Genomic DNA, 19,434 nt, shown 5'->3' with positions numbered 1-19,434 from the left:
ATTAATTTAGAATCCTTTTTGCACACAAAAATAAAATTATATATACAACAGATGAAAGGCCCTTTGCAATGTAAAAATTGTTGATGACAAGTGTTCATTGGTTATGAAGCTCATGTTGTAATGCCATAGTCCATTAGGAAAACAGTATGTCACTCGGTCCAAAAAAGCCCAAGAGGTTCTGGAAAACCAAAATTGTAAAGACTTGGTGACATATTTCCAGTTTGTTCATTTGGTCATTTTGATGTTAGTAACATGAGGAGCAGCAGAAATGAGAGAAAGGTGTACACCAAGATGGGATGGGATGGGATGTTTCAGGCCCTTCTTTAAGGCTATCTCAAGCTATTCATTCACATATTGCTGGGATTCTTCTATGGATTCCTAGAGCCATTCCTCCAGGGATGCTCATCTGAGTTTTTTTTTTTCAGAAATGTTTGTAGCCATGCTTGCATATCTTCTGGGTGCAATAAAACTATGCTTTCTCAAACTTGCTAAAGATATTTGAAGCCATCCATCCATCCTTTCTTTCAGAGGAAGCAGATCCTATCCAAATCACTCTCCTTCCTCTTTTCCTCTACTTTTCTTCTTTCTTAGTTTTCCTCGAGACTCGAACTTTTGTAGATGTTGAATGGCTGTAATAGATGCTTCAATCCATTCTTTCACATCTAAATCACATGTTTCTGGTCCTTCCTCTTGAAGGTGATTTATGGATACTTCCAACCAGCCATTCACATCCTCCGCGGATGACTCAGCACATCCCTCTTGAAGGTTGATCAGGGATGCTTTTAGCCATTCTGCCAAGGTCTCTCCTGACAGTTTAGCAGAATCTTCTTTCAGCTTTTCCAGAGTTTGCTGAAGCCATGTCAGTACATTTTGCCTGGCTTCTTTGGACTTTTTGATTTTGAGGCTGTCTACTGAAGCTTTAAGCCATTGCTCCTTTAGTTGATATCCCACCATTTGAGGCTTCATTTTTTGAAGAGCTTCTGAGTCGTCTTCCCTAATGACTGCACTTGTTTGGCAGGCACTCACAGAGCCACTTTTGTATTAGCTACTATTAGGTGATACCATCTGGGGGTTGTCCATCGATGACATGCAGCAGCCCTTCCTCAGTTGCTTCTCTCTAGAAAAATCAGAAGGTTAGATGTGAATGTGCACCAACAACAAAGCATTCTTAGTTAAAAATAATTGGAACTGATTTGTAACTGATGATTTCCTGATTTATCAGGAAACTCACTGTAGTATATAAATATTGTTGGGCAGCGGGGGGTTGGGGGTTGAAAGATCTCTCCTATAGATACCTTCCCGACTAACTCTTAGATTTGTATATGTAAAAGTGTAATGAATCCTAATTCGTTTCCCCCCCCCCCTAAGTTAAGGAGAATTTAAGGTCTTTCCAAGATTTCTAAGTTAAGGAGAAATTATTATGAAATTCTGGAACAGGAATTCTTGGTGGCTATCTAACAAATTCCTCACCTGCACAGTTTTTCCTCATACGCTCTGCAGAGCATCTCTTTCTCATCAGTTAATTCAATATTTTTGAACACGAGCATCTCAGCCTTCATTCGGAGCTCTTCATTTTCTGATAACATTTTCGAAATCAATGTTATCTTTCTGTAAGTTACAAGGACCAGAGAGAAATTAGCCCACGTGATTTTTTCCTTGAATTATTAAGCGTAACTACATTCTTAATTATTTTTACATTCCATTATATCTGTTGCTCTTCTCTTATTCACTAATACATAGATATAAAAGAATGGAATATTTTTTTTATCCATTATATCTGGGCTCAGGGCTCCAACAAATAAATCTGAATTTGAAAGAAAACGTCAGGATTGCTATGTAAATACGTATTTCTTACCTATAAAGTTCATCGTTAAGGTCATTAATTTCTCTTAGGAGATCTTTTTTTTCTTCCCTGTATTTCACACACTTGCGGTTGACACTCTGATACTCTTGTCGGAGGTTCTCTAGTTGTACAGACTCATCTGAACTACTTTTTCTGTAAAATATCAAGAGCAGAGGGAAATTAGCCCACTTAGGGTTTTTTATTTGAGTCATAAAACTTGTTTAAAATTAAAACTAATTGAAATAACTGATATTTTGTTTACAATACAATTTTTATAATTTTAATTAATGTAGTTTTTGCTATTTGTATTAAAACAGCTACCAAGCTCTTCTTACAGGAACAAATGCTGCAATTATTTACTGGGTACTTTGGAAATGCTCAGTAAAAGTGATGAAGCAGTAAATCTACCTCCGTTATATTCTAAAGGGGTTTGATTAGCTCCTTCAGCATTAAAGTTAAGATTGCTATATTTAGGAGTTTGATTAGTACAAGTTAATGGTTGTCCTTTCAGTATCTAGCATTTGACAATCCATTATTATCACCAAGGAATCTTCAGATCTTAAAGACATTTTTTTTTCTTTTTTCTCTTACCTACTAGAACAGGCACAAGCCAATTCAAAACAATTTCCAGAAGAGTGGGCCCAGAATTTTCAAGAAGTTAGCACAATGGACACTTGAGAAAAGATCTGGGTTAAAAATGTAAAATTTACACAGGCCCAAAATTTAAGAGAGAATGTTTATAAAATGTTTTATAAGTGGCACTTAGACCCTAAAAAATTAGCAAGTATGTATCCCAACTGCCAGCCCAAATGTTGGAGGTGTGGCTGTGAGGATGCAACGTATTTTCATATATGGTGTACTTGTAAAAAGGTTAAAGCTTTTTGGATTAAAGTTTGGTGGAATATGCAAAAGATATTTAAGAAAAGGATAAAGTTTTCTATCTTATTCTATCTTATCCAAAGAGACCTTGAGTATTTTTATGGTTATCAATGTAACAGGAAGATAAGGAAGAACGCTTTGGAAGCATAAGAACGTAATTGCATTTCTAAATGTTCTACGGTAATAATAATAATAATAATAATAATAATAATAATAATAATAATAATAATAATAATAACAATGATAATAATAATAATAATAATAATAATAATAATAATAATAATAATAATAATAATAATAATAATAATATAAAGTTGGAAGGTACCTTGGAGGTCATCTAGTCCAACCCCCTGGTCAGGCAGGAAACCCTATACCATTTCAGGCAAATGGCTGTCCAGTCTCTTCTTAAAAACCTCCAGTGTTGGAGCATTCACCGCCTCTGGAGGCAGGTTGTTCCACTGGTTAATTGTTCTAACTGTCAGGAAGTTTCTCCTTAGTTCTAGGTTGCTTCTCTCCTTGACTAGTTTCCATCCGTTGCTTCTTGTCCTGCTTTCAGGTGCTTTGGAGAATAGTTTGACTCCCTCTTCTTTGTGGTAGCCCCTGAGATGCAAAGGAATAGTGCATTGCAGAGGAATCTGATTTGTGATGTGTGCCATGTGTTCAAGTAATGTAGCTTGAAAAATAATGGCAGTTGCATATATACATATGGTATGGTGATTTCTTCAGTCAACAAATTATGAAGCCCACCACACCTCATAGAACTACAATATGCCACTGAGGTGCTCATCTGGATATTATATAGTATGAATAATATTTACCTTAGAACATTAGCATACTTGAACAAAACAACTGGAGTCATTTGAGATTTTATAGGCTCTTCAACTCAAGCTATCAGACTTCACAGCAGGACATGACTCAATTAATTTAGAATCCTTTTTGCACACAAAAATAAAATTATATATACAACAGATGAAAGGCCCTTTGCAATGTAAAAATTGTTGATGACAAGTGTTCATTGGTTATGAAGCTCATGTTGTAATGCCATAGTCCATTAGGAAAACAGTTTGTCACTCGGTCCAAAAAAGCCCAAGAGGTTCTGGAAAACCAAAATTGTAAAGACTTGGTGACATATTTCCAGTTTGTTCATTTGGTCATTTTGATGTTAGTAACATGAGGAGCAGCAGAAATGAGAGAAAGGTGTACACCAACATGGGATGGGATGGGATGTTTCAGGCCCTTCTTTAAGGCTATCTCAAGCTATTCATCCACATATTGCTGGGATTCTTCTATGGATTCCTAGAGCCATTCCTCCAGGGATGCTCATCTGAGTTTTTTTTTTCAGAAATGTTTGTAGCCATGCTTGCATATCTTCTGGGTGCAATAAAACTATGCTTTCTCAAACTTGCTAAAGATATTTGAAGCCATCCATCCATCCTTTCTTTCAGAGGAAGCAGATCCTATCCAAATCACTCTCCTTCCTCTTTTCCTCTACTTTTCTTCTTTCTTAGTTTTCCTCGAGACTCGAACTTTTGTAGATGTTGAATGGCTGTAATAGATGCTTCAATCCATTCTTTCACATCTAAATCACATGTTTCTGGTCCTTCCTCTTGAAGGTGATTTATGGATACTTCCAACCAGCCATTCACATCCTCCGCGGATGACTCAGCACATCCCTCTTGAAGGTTGATCAGGGATGCTTTTAGCCATTCTGCCAAGGTCTCTCCTGACAGTTTAGCAGAATCTTCTTTCAGCTTTTCCAGAGTTTGCTGAAGCCATGTCAGTACATTTTGCCTGGCTTCTTTGGATTTTTTGATTTTGAGGCTGTCTACTGAAGCTTTAAGCCATTGCTCCTTTAGTTGATATCCCACCATTTGAGGCTTCATTTTTTGAAGAGCTTCTGAGTCGTCTTCTCGAATGACTGCACTTGTTTGGCAGGCACTCACAGAGCCACTTTTGTATTCGCTGCTATTAGGTGATACCATCTGGGGGTTGTCCATTGATGACACGCAGCAGCCCTTCCTCAGTTGCTTCTCTCTAGAAAAATCAGAAGGTTAGATGTGAATGTGCACCAACAACAAAGCATTCTTAGTTAAAAATAATTGGAACTGATTTATAACTGATGATTTCCTGATTTATCAGGAAACTCACTGTAGTATATAAATATTGTTGGGTAGCGGGGGGTTGGGGGTTGAAAGATCTCTCCTATAGATACCTTCCTGACTAACTCTTAGATTTGTATATGTAAAAGTGTAATGAATCCTAATTCGTTCCTCCCCCCCTAAGTTAAGGGGAATTTAAGGTCTTTCCAAGATTTCTAAGTTAAAGAGAAATTATTATGAAATTCTGGAACAGGAATTCATGGTGGCTATCTAACAAATTCCTCACCTGCACAGTTTTTCCTCATACGCTCTGCAGAGCATCTCTTTCTCATCGGTTATTTCAATATTTTTGAACACGAGCATCTCAGCCTTCATTCGAAGCTCTTCATTTTCTGATGACATTTTTGAAATCAATGTTGTCTTTCTGTAAGTTACAAGGACCAGAGAGAAATTAGCCCACGTGATTTTTTCCTTGAATTATTAAGCGTAACTACATTCTTAATTATTTTTACATTCCATTATATCTGTTGCTCTTCTCTTATTCACTAATACATAGATATAAAAGAATGGAATATTTCTTTTATCCATTATATCTGGGCTCCGGGCTCCAACAAATAAATCTGAATTTTAAAGAAAACGTCAGGATTGCTATGTAAATACGTATTTCTTACCTATAAAGTTCATCGCTAAGGTCATTAATTTCTCTTAGGAGATCTTTTCTTTCTTCACTGTATTTCACACACTTGCGGTTGACACTCTGATACTCTTGTCGGAGGTTCTCTAATTGTACAGAGTCATCTGACCTACTTTTTCTGTAAAATATCAAGAGCAGAGGGAAATTAGCCCACTTAGGGTTTTTTATTTGAGTCATAAAACTTGTTTAAAATTAAAACTAATTGAAATAACTGATATTTTGTTTACAATACAATTTTTATAATTTTAATTAATGTAGTTTTTGCTATTTGTATTAAAACAGCTACCAAGCTCTTCTTACAGGAACAAATGCTGCAATTATTTACTGGGTACTTTGGAAATGCTCAGTAAAAGTGATGAAGCAGTAAATCTACCTCCGTTATATTCTAAAGGGGTTTGATTAGCTCCTTCAGCATTAAAGTTAAGATTGCTATATTTAGGAGTTTGATTAGTACAAGTTAATGGTTGTCCTTTCAGTATCTAGCATTTGACAATCCATTATTATCACCAAGGAATCTTCAGATCTTGAAGACATTTTTTTTCTTTTTTCTCTTACCTACTAGAACAGGCACAAGCCAATTCAAAACAATTTCCAGAAGAGTGGGCCCAGAATTTTCAAGAAGTTATCACAATGGACACTTGGGAAAAGATCTGGGTTAGAAATGTAAAATTTACACAGGCCCAAAATTTAAGAGAGAATTTTTATAAAATGTTTTATAGGTGGCACTTAGACCCTAAAAAATTAGCAAGTATGTATCCGAACTGCCAGCCCAAATGTTGGAGGTGTGGCTGTGAGGATGCAACGTATTTTCATATATGGTGGACTTGTAAAAAGGTTAAAGCTTTTTGGATTAAAATTTGGTGGAATATGGAAAAGATATTTAAGAAAAGGATAAAGTTTTCTCTGCAATTGTTTTTATTGGATATTATTACAGATACTACTGTTATAGATACAAAGTTGATGTTGAATTTAATTACGGCAGCGAGACTTTTAGTAGCACAATATTGGAAGAAGGAAGCACTGCCGACTATAGAAGAGTGGACTTTGAAAGTTTCTAACTTGGCGGAAATGGCAAAGATTTCAGCATATTTGAAAGATCAATCGCAACAGAGATACATTGTGGAATGGAGAAGATGGATTGAATATATTCAGAATAAATATGGGACTAAAAAGTATCATTTAGCATTTGAATAAGTAGCGGATTTTTATGATGTATAATTAGTAGTTATTTTATTAATATTTTGACTATGGAGAGTTAAAGTGTGATAGAATTTAATGTTTTATTATTGTTGTTCGCATATTTTAGATTATGCTTGTTTCTATTATTATACCCTGTATTCAGCTCTGGGAAGTCGGGGAGGGGGGAGGGGAGGAGAGGGGGAGGAGGGGGTTTATTGTATTCAAAAATATATTGCAAAACTTTTCAATAAAAAAATTCCAGAAGCGAAGTTTCTGATGTGTACAGAATGATGGATGAGATTGAATTTCTGAGGGTTGAAATAAAGAACAAAGTGGAAGCCTGTACCTGGCGTGATTGGAAAGCACACTAGTAGGTGGGAGATAAAACCAAGGATTCCTAAACATAGGTGATTGGGCCACAAAGATTCCCTGTGAACAGATTCGTGATGTTTAATACCCATCTGGGACCCAGTGATCTCTTCTCTTGCTATTGCTTTAATAAAACACAAAGTCTCTAAAAGTGAAAATCTTTAAAGTAACAAGGCCTTGCTGAGGTCAGAAAAAGGCACTAGATAATGCTTGGACAGCCAGAACATTTGGAACAAGTTAAAAAGAGTCATTTTTGCTTTTCCCTAACATTTTTCCAGGCAACATAATTCATCCCAGAATGTTGTGTAAAGTACGACCAGAGGAAGGAGCTAAGGAGAATTTAATATGAAATTCTGGAAGAGAAAGTCAGCTTTGCTGTCTAAACATTTCTTACTTCCTCAACTTTTCTTCATATTCTGCACAGAGTTCCTCTTTTTCTTTCGTCAGTTGGAGATTTTTGTTTATGAGCTCCTGATTTTTTAATTGAAGCTCCTCCTTTTCCATCAACAACTTTGAAATTTCCATTGTCTTTCTGTAAATTATGAAAAACAGAGAAATTAACCCGCTTAGGTTTTTTACTTGAATTATCAACCTTTTTCTTCAGTTAAAAATATAAAAAGTAAAAAATACCTGGGGGTTGTACGTACATATAAAGGAAATAATGCTTTAACCATTTGTTTTTATTTTTCGTATACATTCCACGAAAGGCATAAATCAATTCAAAATGATTTTTAGAAGCAAATTAAAGTTATGGATGTAGGATAAGGGGAAAGTTCTCATTTCTCACAAATGCCTAACTGTCAAAACATCCAACAGATTTCTTCCTCAGTGATTAAGGCAGTATCTTGTTTATGAGGGAGCGTGAGATAAGAAAAGTATTAATACAATTGGCAGTCATTATGAGAGGATCTGTTTAAAAAACAAATTCAACTGTTGCTATTCCTAGCTTATTTTCCAAGTTTTACTAGAATACAATTTTCATCATTTCCCTTCTGTTGTGAGGAGAAAGTTGTCAAATTTACCAAAACGCTCTTCAACATTCAAAGCAGTGTCCTTCCCCATGCTGCTTTCATTCCGCTTCATTAATCCAGAATTGGCTTAATTCACAGTTTACACCAGTCTGTAGCTAGCACAAATGTCCCTCCAATTATTTTCATTTGTGAGAAATGAACAATTGCCACCATATCCTCCTTAATATGCTCGAGGACTTCAGCACTTATAATGGGGTGAGCTCTGAGCTCCATTATTTGCCCCAGCTCCTGCCCACCCAGCAGTTCAAAAACGTGGAAATGCAAGTAGATTAATAGGTACCACTTCAGTGGGAAGGCAACAGCATTCCATGTACCTTTGATGTATAGCCATGTTGGCCACATGAATATGGAAATTGTCTTTGGACAATGCTGGCTCCCTCGGCCAAGAAACGAGATGAACACTGTGCCCTAGAGTCAGACATGACTAACAGGAAACCTTTACCTTTACTCTGAAGTAAAATCTTTACAGTTATAATTTCACTGAATGCGGTGTTCTTCCTACTCGATAATCAGACTGTATTGCAAGAAATGCCAAACTCTCTGAAATTCCACTGCTGATGTATGTATGTATGTATACATTTATTTATTTATTTATTTATTTATTTGATACAATGGCCAATCCCATTGTCAATGTAAAAATTATGAAAGTTGTGTTTAAAGTGTGAACGTGGTAGGATTAAGCTGTGATTATCTCATAATAAGTAACTACAAGATAAACTAGGTGAGCATTAAGAGTCAACACTGACTTGATGGCTGATAATCCATGAAGATAATAAACAGCAAATTGTTACTAAATACTTTTCAGAAGTTATTCTGGAGAGGATATCTAAAATGTCTTTGTACCACATAAAGACATTTTCAACTGTGCCAAAACTTACATAAAACTCTGTTCCCTTGCTCTCTTCAGATCCACTTCTAGTCTTTGTGTTTTTGTCTGAAGAATCTGGAAAAGCCAAAATACATTAAAAGTCAGGGATATATTTCTACAACAGCCCACTCACTTCCACACACTTTCCTCCCACTCACCCTGGGCTTCTTCTCCTCTTATTATGACATGAAATATTTCTCGGTAATGCACACTCAAAAGATTCCTCAGATGCTAGATTGCGTACCTGATGGGAACGCATCTTGAAATTTAAATCGTGGCCTGCTGGTTCCTTGTGGCCCACATGCATCTTAATGTTTTCAGGATGCCTGGAAACCTGCAAGTTCTGTGAAGAATAAAAAACATAAAATAAATTGTGAATCAGATGTTTGCTTGATAAATTTTCCTTCATTAAGAAAATTTCCTTAAGGATATACAAGGAGAAGAATTACATGAATTTGTTTTCCATAGGTTTTCCATAAATTCTCTATGATATCAGTGTAAAGAGGATATTAGTTTAATCTTCCTCTTTAAGAGAAGAGTCTGGAGTGTAGACAAGCATATTTCTGCATATTAAAATCCATACATGTCAGTATCTGCACACACATGTCCAACTCCCAATTTACTGCTTTCGTTATTCAATAGAGGAAATAAATATTATTTATGCTGGAGTAGAAAAAGAAATATCTAGCTTTAGTTAATTTGTTTAGGAAATGTAAAACACAGTATCTGACACAAAATACGAACCATCTAAATTTTATGTCACTGTTATTGGTATTGTATGTGGCCAAAGAAACTAGCTAATGTGGCAAAGAAGAAACCAACCAAGAATTAGCATGAACTCTGATAATTTCCATTCTTTATTAAAAATTACAAATAAAGTTAAGAAATTTAGTTTGCATTGAGTAGATGTGTATGAATCTCATATAAGTAACAGAAATATAAGGCAAACATATAAAATATACTGCATAATATATAAAATATACTGCACATGCATTACCAGTTGTGAAAAAAACATTTATTCTGAATTTATCTACATTTTTCCCATAAATTTATTTTAAGGTGAGCTTAAAATCTGAACTGTATAGCTATAAAATCTGGGGGATTATTTTGATACGGCTCCTGTGACACCAGGCTGAATCAGCCATAACTAAAGATGAAGCATGAATGAAAGCAGAAAGTGAAGTCGGGAATCTCATCCCAAACTTCCCTTCATGGAGGGAGGTAAGAAGGAAAGGAGTTGTTAAAGAAACAAAACAAAAGAAGGTCCCCTGAACAGACAAAGGAAGACCCTCAACAAAGTAAGAACTTTGGGGGAAGAAAAAGGGGTCCTGAAACCCAGCCCCTCCTTGAAGCATCTTAGCAATGTCTTGCAAAAATATTGGGGAAGGGGCCATCATTTTTTTTAAAAATTGATGTACTTTCCATTTTAGCAGCTTAAGAATAGACTTCAGTTTATTTCTCAAGGAAATAAAGATCACCTAACCAGAAGTAGTATACTGTATACTCCTTGTATACTGACTATAACTATGGATTATATACCTCAGCGTGTCTCTGTGCTTCTCTGGCAGATGACAGAAGAGGAAGTCTATCACTTTTTTCCTGCAATGACAAAATACCCTCTTTTAAAAAGACAAAAGACAGTGATTAAAAACGCTAATTTTTCTAACAGCTTTTTATGACTTGGATTGATGTTAAACATAGTTTCTTCATCTTTAAATCTTAGATACCAACTGGCATCTAAACTTTGCACCCTTGTCTCGAAATTCACACTACTGAATAAAAGAAGCTTTTGATATTCCTCTGTCTGTACTGATACCAGCATTTAATGTAAAGTGTAGTTGCAGTCTCTGCTGACATAATTTGTATTTTCCCTTTTCATACCTTTTAGAGCCTGATGGGTTGGAGAAATGAACAGCCTGCTAATTGTTTTGTGGCATTTTAGTCATCTCAGTCAATTTAATATTAATTTTCTTTCTCTGCAAGAGTGGATCAAAAATCTTAAAGGGAATATCTAAAGCTGATCTACCACTTTGCTTTTTAAATGTTCTCTTTAAATACGTGAAGTTCCTGAAATAAAGAATGAATTAAGGGGGTACAGTCTGGGATTAGTAGGCATGGGACATGTCTATGGAGATTCGCAGTCATCCAGGCCATGGTTATCCCCAAGGTGTTTTTTCAAGAGGCAACTGGACTTCCTCTTTTTCTTCTTCTGGAAAACATTTCACGTCTCATCCAAGACGCTTTTTCAGTCAGAGAAGCTTCTTGGATGAGAATCTAAACAACTTCCAAGTGTGGGGGGGAGAAACTCCAGTTACCTTTTGAGAAAGACCTTTCGGATAGGAATGGGGCAGATAGTCCTTCTACTATTATCCCCAAGCAGCCCTTTCATTTTAACTGAAAAGTTCAGAGAAAACAAACAGTATTCCTGCTAAAGTCATATAAAATCTCCATTAGCAACTTGGCTTATTAAATATGTGAAATCAGTATTTTCAGTGACTTAAGGTAGCTCTGCAAGTTCACTGACTCAATCATCCAATTTATATGGCTGCCCAAAATGCAACAGTGAGTCTGCTGCTCTTAAATTTCTATATGTCCCATCATACTTGTGTGACAATAGGATTTACTGTGATAGCCTATGAACAAATGTTTTCTCTTACATCTTTTTTAAGACGTTTCATGTTTTCTCTTAATTTTTTCAGCAAATTGCTTTCCATCGCAAAATCAGTGACGGCAGCTAGAAGATAAAGTAAAAGGTGAAAAAGCAGAATAGCATAAATATTTTTATTTTCAAAAACTGGAATGCAGGTCTTGAGAAACAATGTTTAGAACAGCACACAATTTTTAAATTGCATTTATCCTCCAGTTCCTCTAATCCACGGGTCCCCCAACCCACGGTTCGTGGACCAGCATCAGGCTGCGGCATGCCAGAAACCAGGCCATGCAAACAAGGAAAGCCACATCTGTGGGATGCAGGCAGTACATGAAACCAGGGCTCCTCCGCTCCACAGAAAAACCTCTCTCCACGGAACTGGTCCCTGGTGCTCAAAAGATTGGAGACCACTGCTCTGATTTGAATGATCCTTTAGGACAATGGTTGAACATTTAAAGTAACATAAAAAGATAAGGAAATAAATAATGTTTCTGTCCTAAAGGATTTAGAGTCACAAGGATGAAAAATGTGATTGGTAAATTAAAATCCAAACTATAAAATCATTGGCCCCTAAAGACCATACTAAAAAATAAGTGTTTTTACTTTGTGTATTTTATAAAAACAGAGTTGTAGGAAAAGGCAACTGCTCCAAGAGAGCCTTTTAAACTCTGGGAATGATGGAGGAAAAGGCCATCTTCCATCTGCCTTATAGATCAGTCTCAAAAAGCAGCACAACTTCTGGGCTTCTCCTGCAGAGTTCAACATCTGCTGAAAGGCATTCTCTTAGGTAGTCAGGCTCTTAAGTGCTTCAAAGGGTAACTCCCATTGCCTCCCCTAATAACAACCAGTCCAGTCTTCCTGGATAGCAACTGGTTGCCCATCCCTCTCCAAGAGTTTTCACTTTCCTTTTTTGTTTCCACTAAATATTTGGCTCATTTAAGCTCACGCTTAAATGGACTTCTGAAGATGGTACAGGACAGGAAGGCCTGGAGGAACGTTGTCCATGGGGTTACAATGGGTCAGACACGACTTGGCAACTAACAACAACAAATATTTGGCATTTGTATTCCAATTGATAACATCCCACTAGTCCCCAGCTACTTTTCAATTTCCTGTAAGTTACAGGGGGAATTTATGATTTTTTTCATGAAGGCAGATGTGCGAGTCAATTCAACATGTGGGATATATTCTTGTTTCCCTAGGTGAATTCCACCTATTAAATTGTTTCTAGAAGCTTCAACCTACATTTTCCTTTGCAACAAAAGCATACCTAAACCCCACTGAATTCAGCTTTCCTATTTATTTAACATATATCTGGCCCATCTTACTAAGAGGCAACACTAGGTGGCTAAACCAAATAAAACATTAATATGTTAAAACAAGAAATATCAACACTAATATTGTTTTTAAAATGTAAATCCTAGTATCTAGGGCAGGGGTCCCCAACCTGTGGGCCCTGGCCTGTTAGTGGGCCATGGACTGCTGGCCATCAGGCCACAGGACAGGCTGGCCAGTGCACACACCTCCATTCACTTGTGCTAGCGCTGCAGCCATGGGGCGCAAAAACAGGACACTGCACCACAAGATGCAAAAATGGGCAGCTACTGTGCCTTGGAGTGCAAGAACGGGCTGCTGCCGCACCACAGATCACAACAGTGGGCTGCTACCTTGCTGCGGTGTGCAAAAATGGAATGTCGCCACCCCACAGGGTGCAAAAATAGGCCACTGCCGTGCCATGGGGTACAAAAATAGACTGTTGGTGACCTCTGATCTAGGGGATACAACAATGAATCTGCTGAACTATCTAAAGGTAAAGGTTTCCCCGCACATGCGTACTAGTCGTTTCTGATTTTAGGGGCCAGTGCTCATCTCCGTTTCAAAGCCGAAGAGCCAGCGCTTGTCCGAGGACGTCTCTGTGGTCATGTGGCCAGCATGACTAGACGCCAAAGGTGCACGGAATGCTGTTACCTTCCCACTGTAGTGGTCCCTATTTTTCTACTTGTATTTTTACGTGCTTTCGAACTGCTAGGTTGGCAGAAGCTGGGATGAGTAACAGGCGCTCACTCTGCTACGCAGCACTCAGGATTCAACCCGCCAAACTGCCGACCATCTGATTGACAAGCTCAGCAGCCTAACCCACTGAGCCACCACATCCCTCACTGAACTATCTAGAATGATCTTTATAACTGGCCATGAATATTTTCCATGAAGAGTCTTTTCATTCAAAGAACATTTTTCTCTTTTACACAGACACAAACAATTCAAAATAATTTGTAGAGATAAACTTTTGGATTCAATGTGTGGTAAAAGTTCTTACTTTGTTCCCAAATGCCAATCTGTAAAGATAGCCCAACAAGTTGCTTTCTCACAGTTTAGGTAGTAGCATTTTGTGAAATTGCATGAGATCAATAAAATTTGCAATAGTGATTAGAGTTTCATCTGAAAAAAAACCCTCAACTATTGCTATTTGCAGCTCTTTTTCTCCAAAACCTGATCAGAACAGACGTCGTGAATACAGTACCTGAGGTCCTTAGTATTCAATATTCATTCTATAATTTATCTCCCTTTAAGATGGGGATTGGCAACAGAATTTTACAAACATCCATCAAGGTGTCTGTCACCCAATTTTGATGTAAAAACTAAATACTGAAAGCAAAATTTCATACCTTAGTACCTCAGCACTTCAGCACCTTAGCACTTCGGCACCTGAGCACTTCCGTTATTTAACACTCAGCACTTCAACTGTTCAACACCTCAGCTCCTCAGCACCTCCGCACCTCAGCTCCACAGCACCTCAGCACCTCAGTACCTTAGTACCTCAGCACTTCAGTACCTCAACACTTCAGCACCTTAGCACTTCGGCACCTGAGCACTTCAGCTGTTCAATACTCAGCTCCTCAGCCATTCAACTGTTCAACACCTCAGCTCCTCAGCACCTCCCCACCTGAGCACCTTAGCTCCACAGCACCTCAGCACTTCAGTACCTCAGCACTTCAGCTGTTCAGGTCCTCAGCACTTCACCACCTCAGCACCTCAGTACCTTAGTACCTCAGCACTTCAGTACCTCAACACTTCAGCACCCTAGCACTTCGGCACCTGAGCACTTCAGCTGTTCAACACTCAGCTCCTCAGCAATTCAACTGTTCAACACCTCAGCTCCTCAGCACCTCCGCACCTCCGCACCTCAGCTCCTCCACACTTCAGCACTTCAGCTCCTCACCACAAGGGTTGAAATGCTAGATACACACACACATATATATGCAGGAAGTCCAATGTCATCACAATCAATGTATCATGATGTGTTCTACTATGTCATAATCCTTTACCTAGCTGTGGATAGATGCTAGAGGGGCACCCTTATATGGCACCCTTATATGGCCCCATGAACTGAGCACCTTAGTATATGAAGGGGGATAAGGGGTACCTTCATGCCACCAAACTAGGCACATCATATTTCCAATACCAAAAATGAATGGTAAACCTTTACCCTAAAATTCCATCATTTCCTGTATATGTGGTGATTTAATCTGCTTTTTGTCTGAAACTCCCAGCCCCAAAAGGGTTCCAGTGATTTTTAATTTGATAGGGAATTCAAATTCAGCCTGATTCTGAAATTCCAGATCAATTAATCAGAAGAACAGCTTGCCTTCAGACATTGTGGCTGCTCCCTCAATGGAGGTTTTTAAGAAGAGATTGGACAGCCAGTTATCCTGGATGATACAGGGTCTCTTGCTCGAGTGGTGGGGTGGGTTGGACTTAAAGATCTCCAATGTCTCTTCCAACTCTGTTGTTTTCTTAAACAAAGACAATATGAGAACTGTATTGAATGTTATAGGATATTCACAACATAAAGAAAAACAAGGCATGTTTTGCAGAGAAAGCTTTTAATGATTGGAATTGGTCTTTTTTGTTTAAGATTCTGGAAATTATGGACTTTGACAACAATTTTATTCAAGGAATTCAGTCAAGGTATATATCTCAGAAGGTTCAAATTAGGATAAATGCTGATGTAACTAGACCATGTGATATCCAGAAGGAGGCAAGATTCAGTTGTCCTTTGTTCCTTTGGCTGTTTATTTTGGCTACTGAAGTGTTGACCTGTCATGGCCCTTGAAAGCAGAAAGGATTGCAGAAGGAAGGTTCCATTAGCTTAGTTGCCTAGTAAGAGAGTAAGGATTCAAATAATGGCAGTTGGCTGCAGAAACATTCTGAGGAATGACAGTCTATATAGTTCCCTCTCTTTTCTTAGCAAGAAACGGGGTTTAGCTCAGATGTGATCCCTGGGTATGAATTTCACTCTCAAACCTTAGACCTTTGGACCTGCTGACAATTCTGACTCTGCTCTTAAGCCCTGGGCCAACTTTAGATTACTCTTTTGCATGCTTATCTTTGGAAAACACACTTTGCAGAATGAACTTCCCCTGAACAGCTAGTTTCAGGAACGGTTGGCAGAAATTCTGGAAGAGTTAGCAGAAACTGAGGTCTGGGCACAATTCACTAATTCAGCTGTGCTTGGAGACAGATGGGCACTTATAATAACGAAAGGTCACAGCCTGAAGTCAGAAACCTGTGTTCATGCCTGCAATATCTCAGCCCATGTACAAAATTGAAAAAAACCTCCCCCAAGGAGCCCTTGCAGATTGGGAGTGCAGGGCCTCCATTGACAGAGGCAGAGAAGACACAGAGATGGAGACAGGGACTTTCCTTGTGCTATGGGGACAAGCGGCATATGGCAGCAAAAGGTCCTGTCAAGAAATCTAACCTAGAACAGTTTAGATTTAGCTGAATGTCTAAATTGAGGACACGTTCTGGCAAACCAAGCCCAAACATGTCCTCCATAAAAAAACCTAGATGTTTCAGTGTCATGGCAGATACCAGGGAAGCATATTTTGGAATCCCTGGCCATTTTGTGTTCTGGAGGTACCTCCAGTTTGTAGCAGATCATAGCATTCCTACATATGGCCTGCAATCCCTCCTAGTGTTCAGATCAATCAATGGCTGTCCACTATGATGTGGTACTGGAGCTTGGGTTACGATACCATTTATTTTGTTTTCCTTTCTCACTAATTTCAGAACAGCTAGGACACCTCAAAATGCTTGGCTGTTTATCAAGTTCGACTTTAGGGATACTTCTATTATGTCCATTATACCAAATGTCGAACTATTACAAGTCATGAGACCATCTCAGTGGGTGGGGTCCTTTCAGCAACAATGATTATTTTGAAGCTGAGCACCTTAGTATATGAAGGGGGATAAGGGGTACCTTCATGCCACCAAACTAGGCACATCATACTGTATTTCCAATACCAAAAATGAATGGTAAACCTTTACCCTAAAATTCCATCATTTCCTGTATATGTGGTGATTTAATCTGCTTTTTGTCTGAAACTCCCAGCCCCAAAAGGGTTCCAGTGATTTTTAATTTGATAGGGAATTCAAATTCAGCCTGATTCTGAAATTCCAGATCAATTAATCAGAAGAACAGCTTGCCTTCAGACATTGTGGCTGCTCCCTCAATGGAGGTTTTTAAGAAGAGATTGGACAGCCAGTTATCCTGGATGATACAGGGTCTCTTGCTTGAGCAGGCGGGGGGAGTTGGACTTAAAGATCTCCAATGTCTCTTCCAACTCTGTTGTTTTCTTAAACAAAGACAATATGAGAACTGTATTGAATGTTATAGGATATTCACAACATAAAGAAAAACAAGGCATGTTTTGCAGAGAAAGCTTTTAATGATTGGAATTGGTCTTTTTTGTTTAAGATTCTGGAAATTATGGACTTTGACAACAATTTTATTCAAGGAATTCGGTCAATGTATATATCTCAGAAGGTTCAAATTAGGATAAATGCTGATGTAACTAGACCATGTGATATCCAGAAGGAGGCAAGATTCAGTTGTCCTTTGTTCCTTTGGCTGTTTATTTTGGCTACTGAAGTGTTGACCTGTCATGGCCCTTGAAAGCAGAAAGGATTGCAGAAGGAAGGTTCCATTAGCTTAGTTGCCTAGTAACAGAGTAAGGATTCAAATAATGGCAGTTGGCTGCAGAAACATTCTGAGGAATGACAGTCTATATAGTTCCCTCTCTTTTCTTAGCAAGAAACGGGGTTTAGCTCAGATGTGATCCCTGGGTATGAATTTCACTCTCAAACCTTAGACCTTTGGACCTGCTGACAACTCTGACTCTGCTCTTAAGCCCTGGGCCAACTTTAGATTACTCTTTTGCATGCTTATCTTTGGAAAACACACTTTGCAGAATGAACTTCCCCTGAACAGCTAGTTTCAGGAACGGTTGGCAGAAATTCTGGAAGAGTTAGCAGAAACTGAGGTCTGGGCACAATTCACTAATTCAGCTGTGCTTGGAGACAGATGGGCACTTATAATAACGAAAGGTCACAGCCTGAAGTCAGAAACCTGTGTTCATGCCTGCAATATCTCAGCCCATGTACAAAATTGAAAAAAACCTCCCCCAAGGAGCCCTTGCAGATTGGGAGTGCAGGGCCTCCATTGACAGAGGCAGAGAAGACACAGAGATGGAGACAGGGACTTTCCTTGTGCTATGGGGACAAGCGGCATATGGCAGCAAAAGGTCCTGTCAAGAAATCTAACCTAGAACAGTTTAGATTTAGCTGAATGTCTAAATTGAGGACACGTTCTGGCAAACCAAGCCCAAACATGTCCTCCATAAAAAAACCTAGATGTTTCAGTGTCATGGCAGATACCAGGGAAGCATATTTTGGAATCCCTGGCCATTTTGTGTTCTGGAGGTACCTCCAGTTTGTAGCAGATCATAGCATTCCTACATATGGCCTGCAATCCCTCCTAGTGTTCAGATCAATCAATGGCTGTCCACTATGATGTGGTACTGGAGCTTGGGTTACGATACCATTTATTTTGTTTTCCTTTCTCACTAATTTCAGAACAGCTAGGACACCTCAAAATGCTTGGCTGTTTATCAAGTTCGACTTTAGGGATACTTCTATTATGTCCATTATACCAAATGTCGAACTATTACAAGTCATGAGACCATCTCAGTGGGTGGGGTCCTTTCAGCAACAATGATTATTTTGAAGCTACGTACACTATTTCAACAAGTGTCCATCTACTGAAATTGCTGGGTAAGTCACCCCTTTTGGTAGCAGATTGAGGCTGGACCACTCACAAATGATTCTAAAAACTTTGAGCATTTCTCAGTTTCTAGCATGTGTCTTTCTGCCAACCTAGCAGTTCGAAAGCACGTAAAAATGCAAGTAGAAAAATAGGGACCACTACAGTGGGAAAGTAACAGTGTTCTGTGTGTCTTTGGCATCTAGTCATGCCGGCCACATGACCACGGAGTCGTCCTCGGATAAGTGCTGGCTCTTCGGCTTTGAAACAGAGATGAGCACTGGCCTCTAGAATTGGAAATGACTAGCACACATGTGCAGGGGAACCTTTACCATTTTACCTTTAGCATGTGTCTGCTTTGTCTCATCCCCCTGGTGAATTACCATCCAACTTTACCATCTTATTTGGCCTATGGCAGGGGTAGCCAACCTTGGCTCTTTTATGACTCGTGGATTTTAAACTCCCAAAATTCCTGAGCTAGTCCACGATTCATAAAAGAACCAAGGTTCCCTAGCCCTGGCCTATGGAAAAATCCTTGGGACACATGTATGCCAGTAACACAACACAGGTTAATGTTCTCAAGTGGCAACTAACCCATGTCAAGGGTGGAACAGGCCTACGTGACTCTCTCAATTATTGGAACAGTTCAGCTATGAGCAAGGTGACTGAGGGAGGGTCCTTCTCTCTTCCTCCCTTCTCTGTGGGGATGCCTTTTAA

At 38.6% G+C, this 19,434-nt stretch overlaps 1 protein-coding gene across 1 annotated transcript in view; it reads right to left on the bottom strand.

Moving 5' to 3' along the window:
• Positions 1 to 4,942: 4,942 nt before the first annotated feature.
• Positions 4,943 to 19,434, bottom strand: part of LOC308666413 (uncharacterized protein) — a 51,017-nt gene continuing 36,525 nt past the window's right edge. The window contains exons 3-7 of the mRNA XM_081325242.1: positions 9,207 to 9,296; positions 8,973 to 9,037; positions 7,458 to 7,595; positions 5,493 to 5,633; positions 4,943 to 5,245 (exon numbers count right to left, since the gene is read on the bottom strand). Of these exons, the coding sequence (XP_081181368.1) occupies positions 5,104 to 5,245; positions 5,493 to 5,633; positions 7,458 to 7,595; positions 8,973 to 9,037; positions 9,207 to 9,269 (549 nt within the window). The 5' untranslated portion in view covers positions 9,270 to 9,296 and the 3' untranslated portion in view covers positions 4,943 to 5,103. The remainder of the gene's footprint in view (positions 5,246 to 5,492; positions 5,634 to 7,457; positions 7,596 to 8,972; positions 9,038 to 9,206; positions 9,297 to 19,434) is intronic.

The sequence above is a fragment of the Vipera berus genome, assembly GCF_964194415.1.
Source record: "Vipera berus genome assembly, chromosome: 3".
Taxonomy (NCBI): domain Eukaryota; kingdom Metazoa; phylum Chordata; class Lepidosauria; order Squamata; family Viperidae; genus Vipera; species Vipera berus.
Note: the sequence above shows the minus strand (reverse complement) of the source record. Positions and strands in the feature narration are given on the sequence as shown.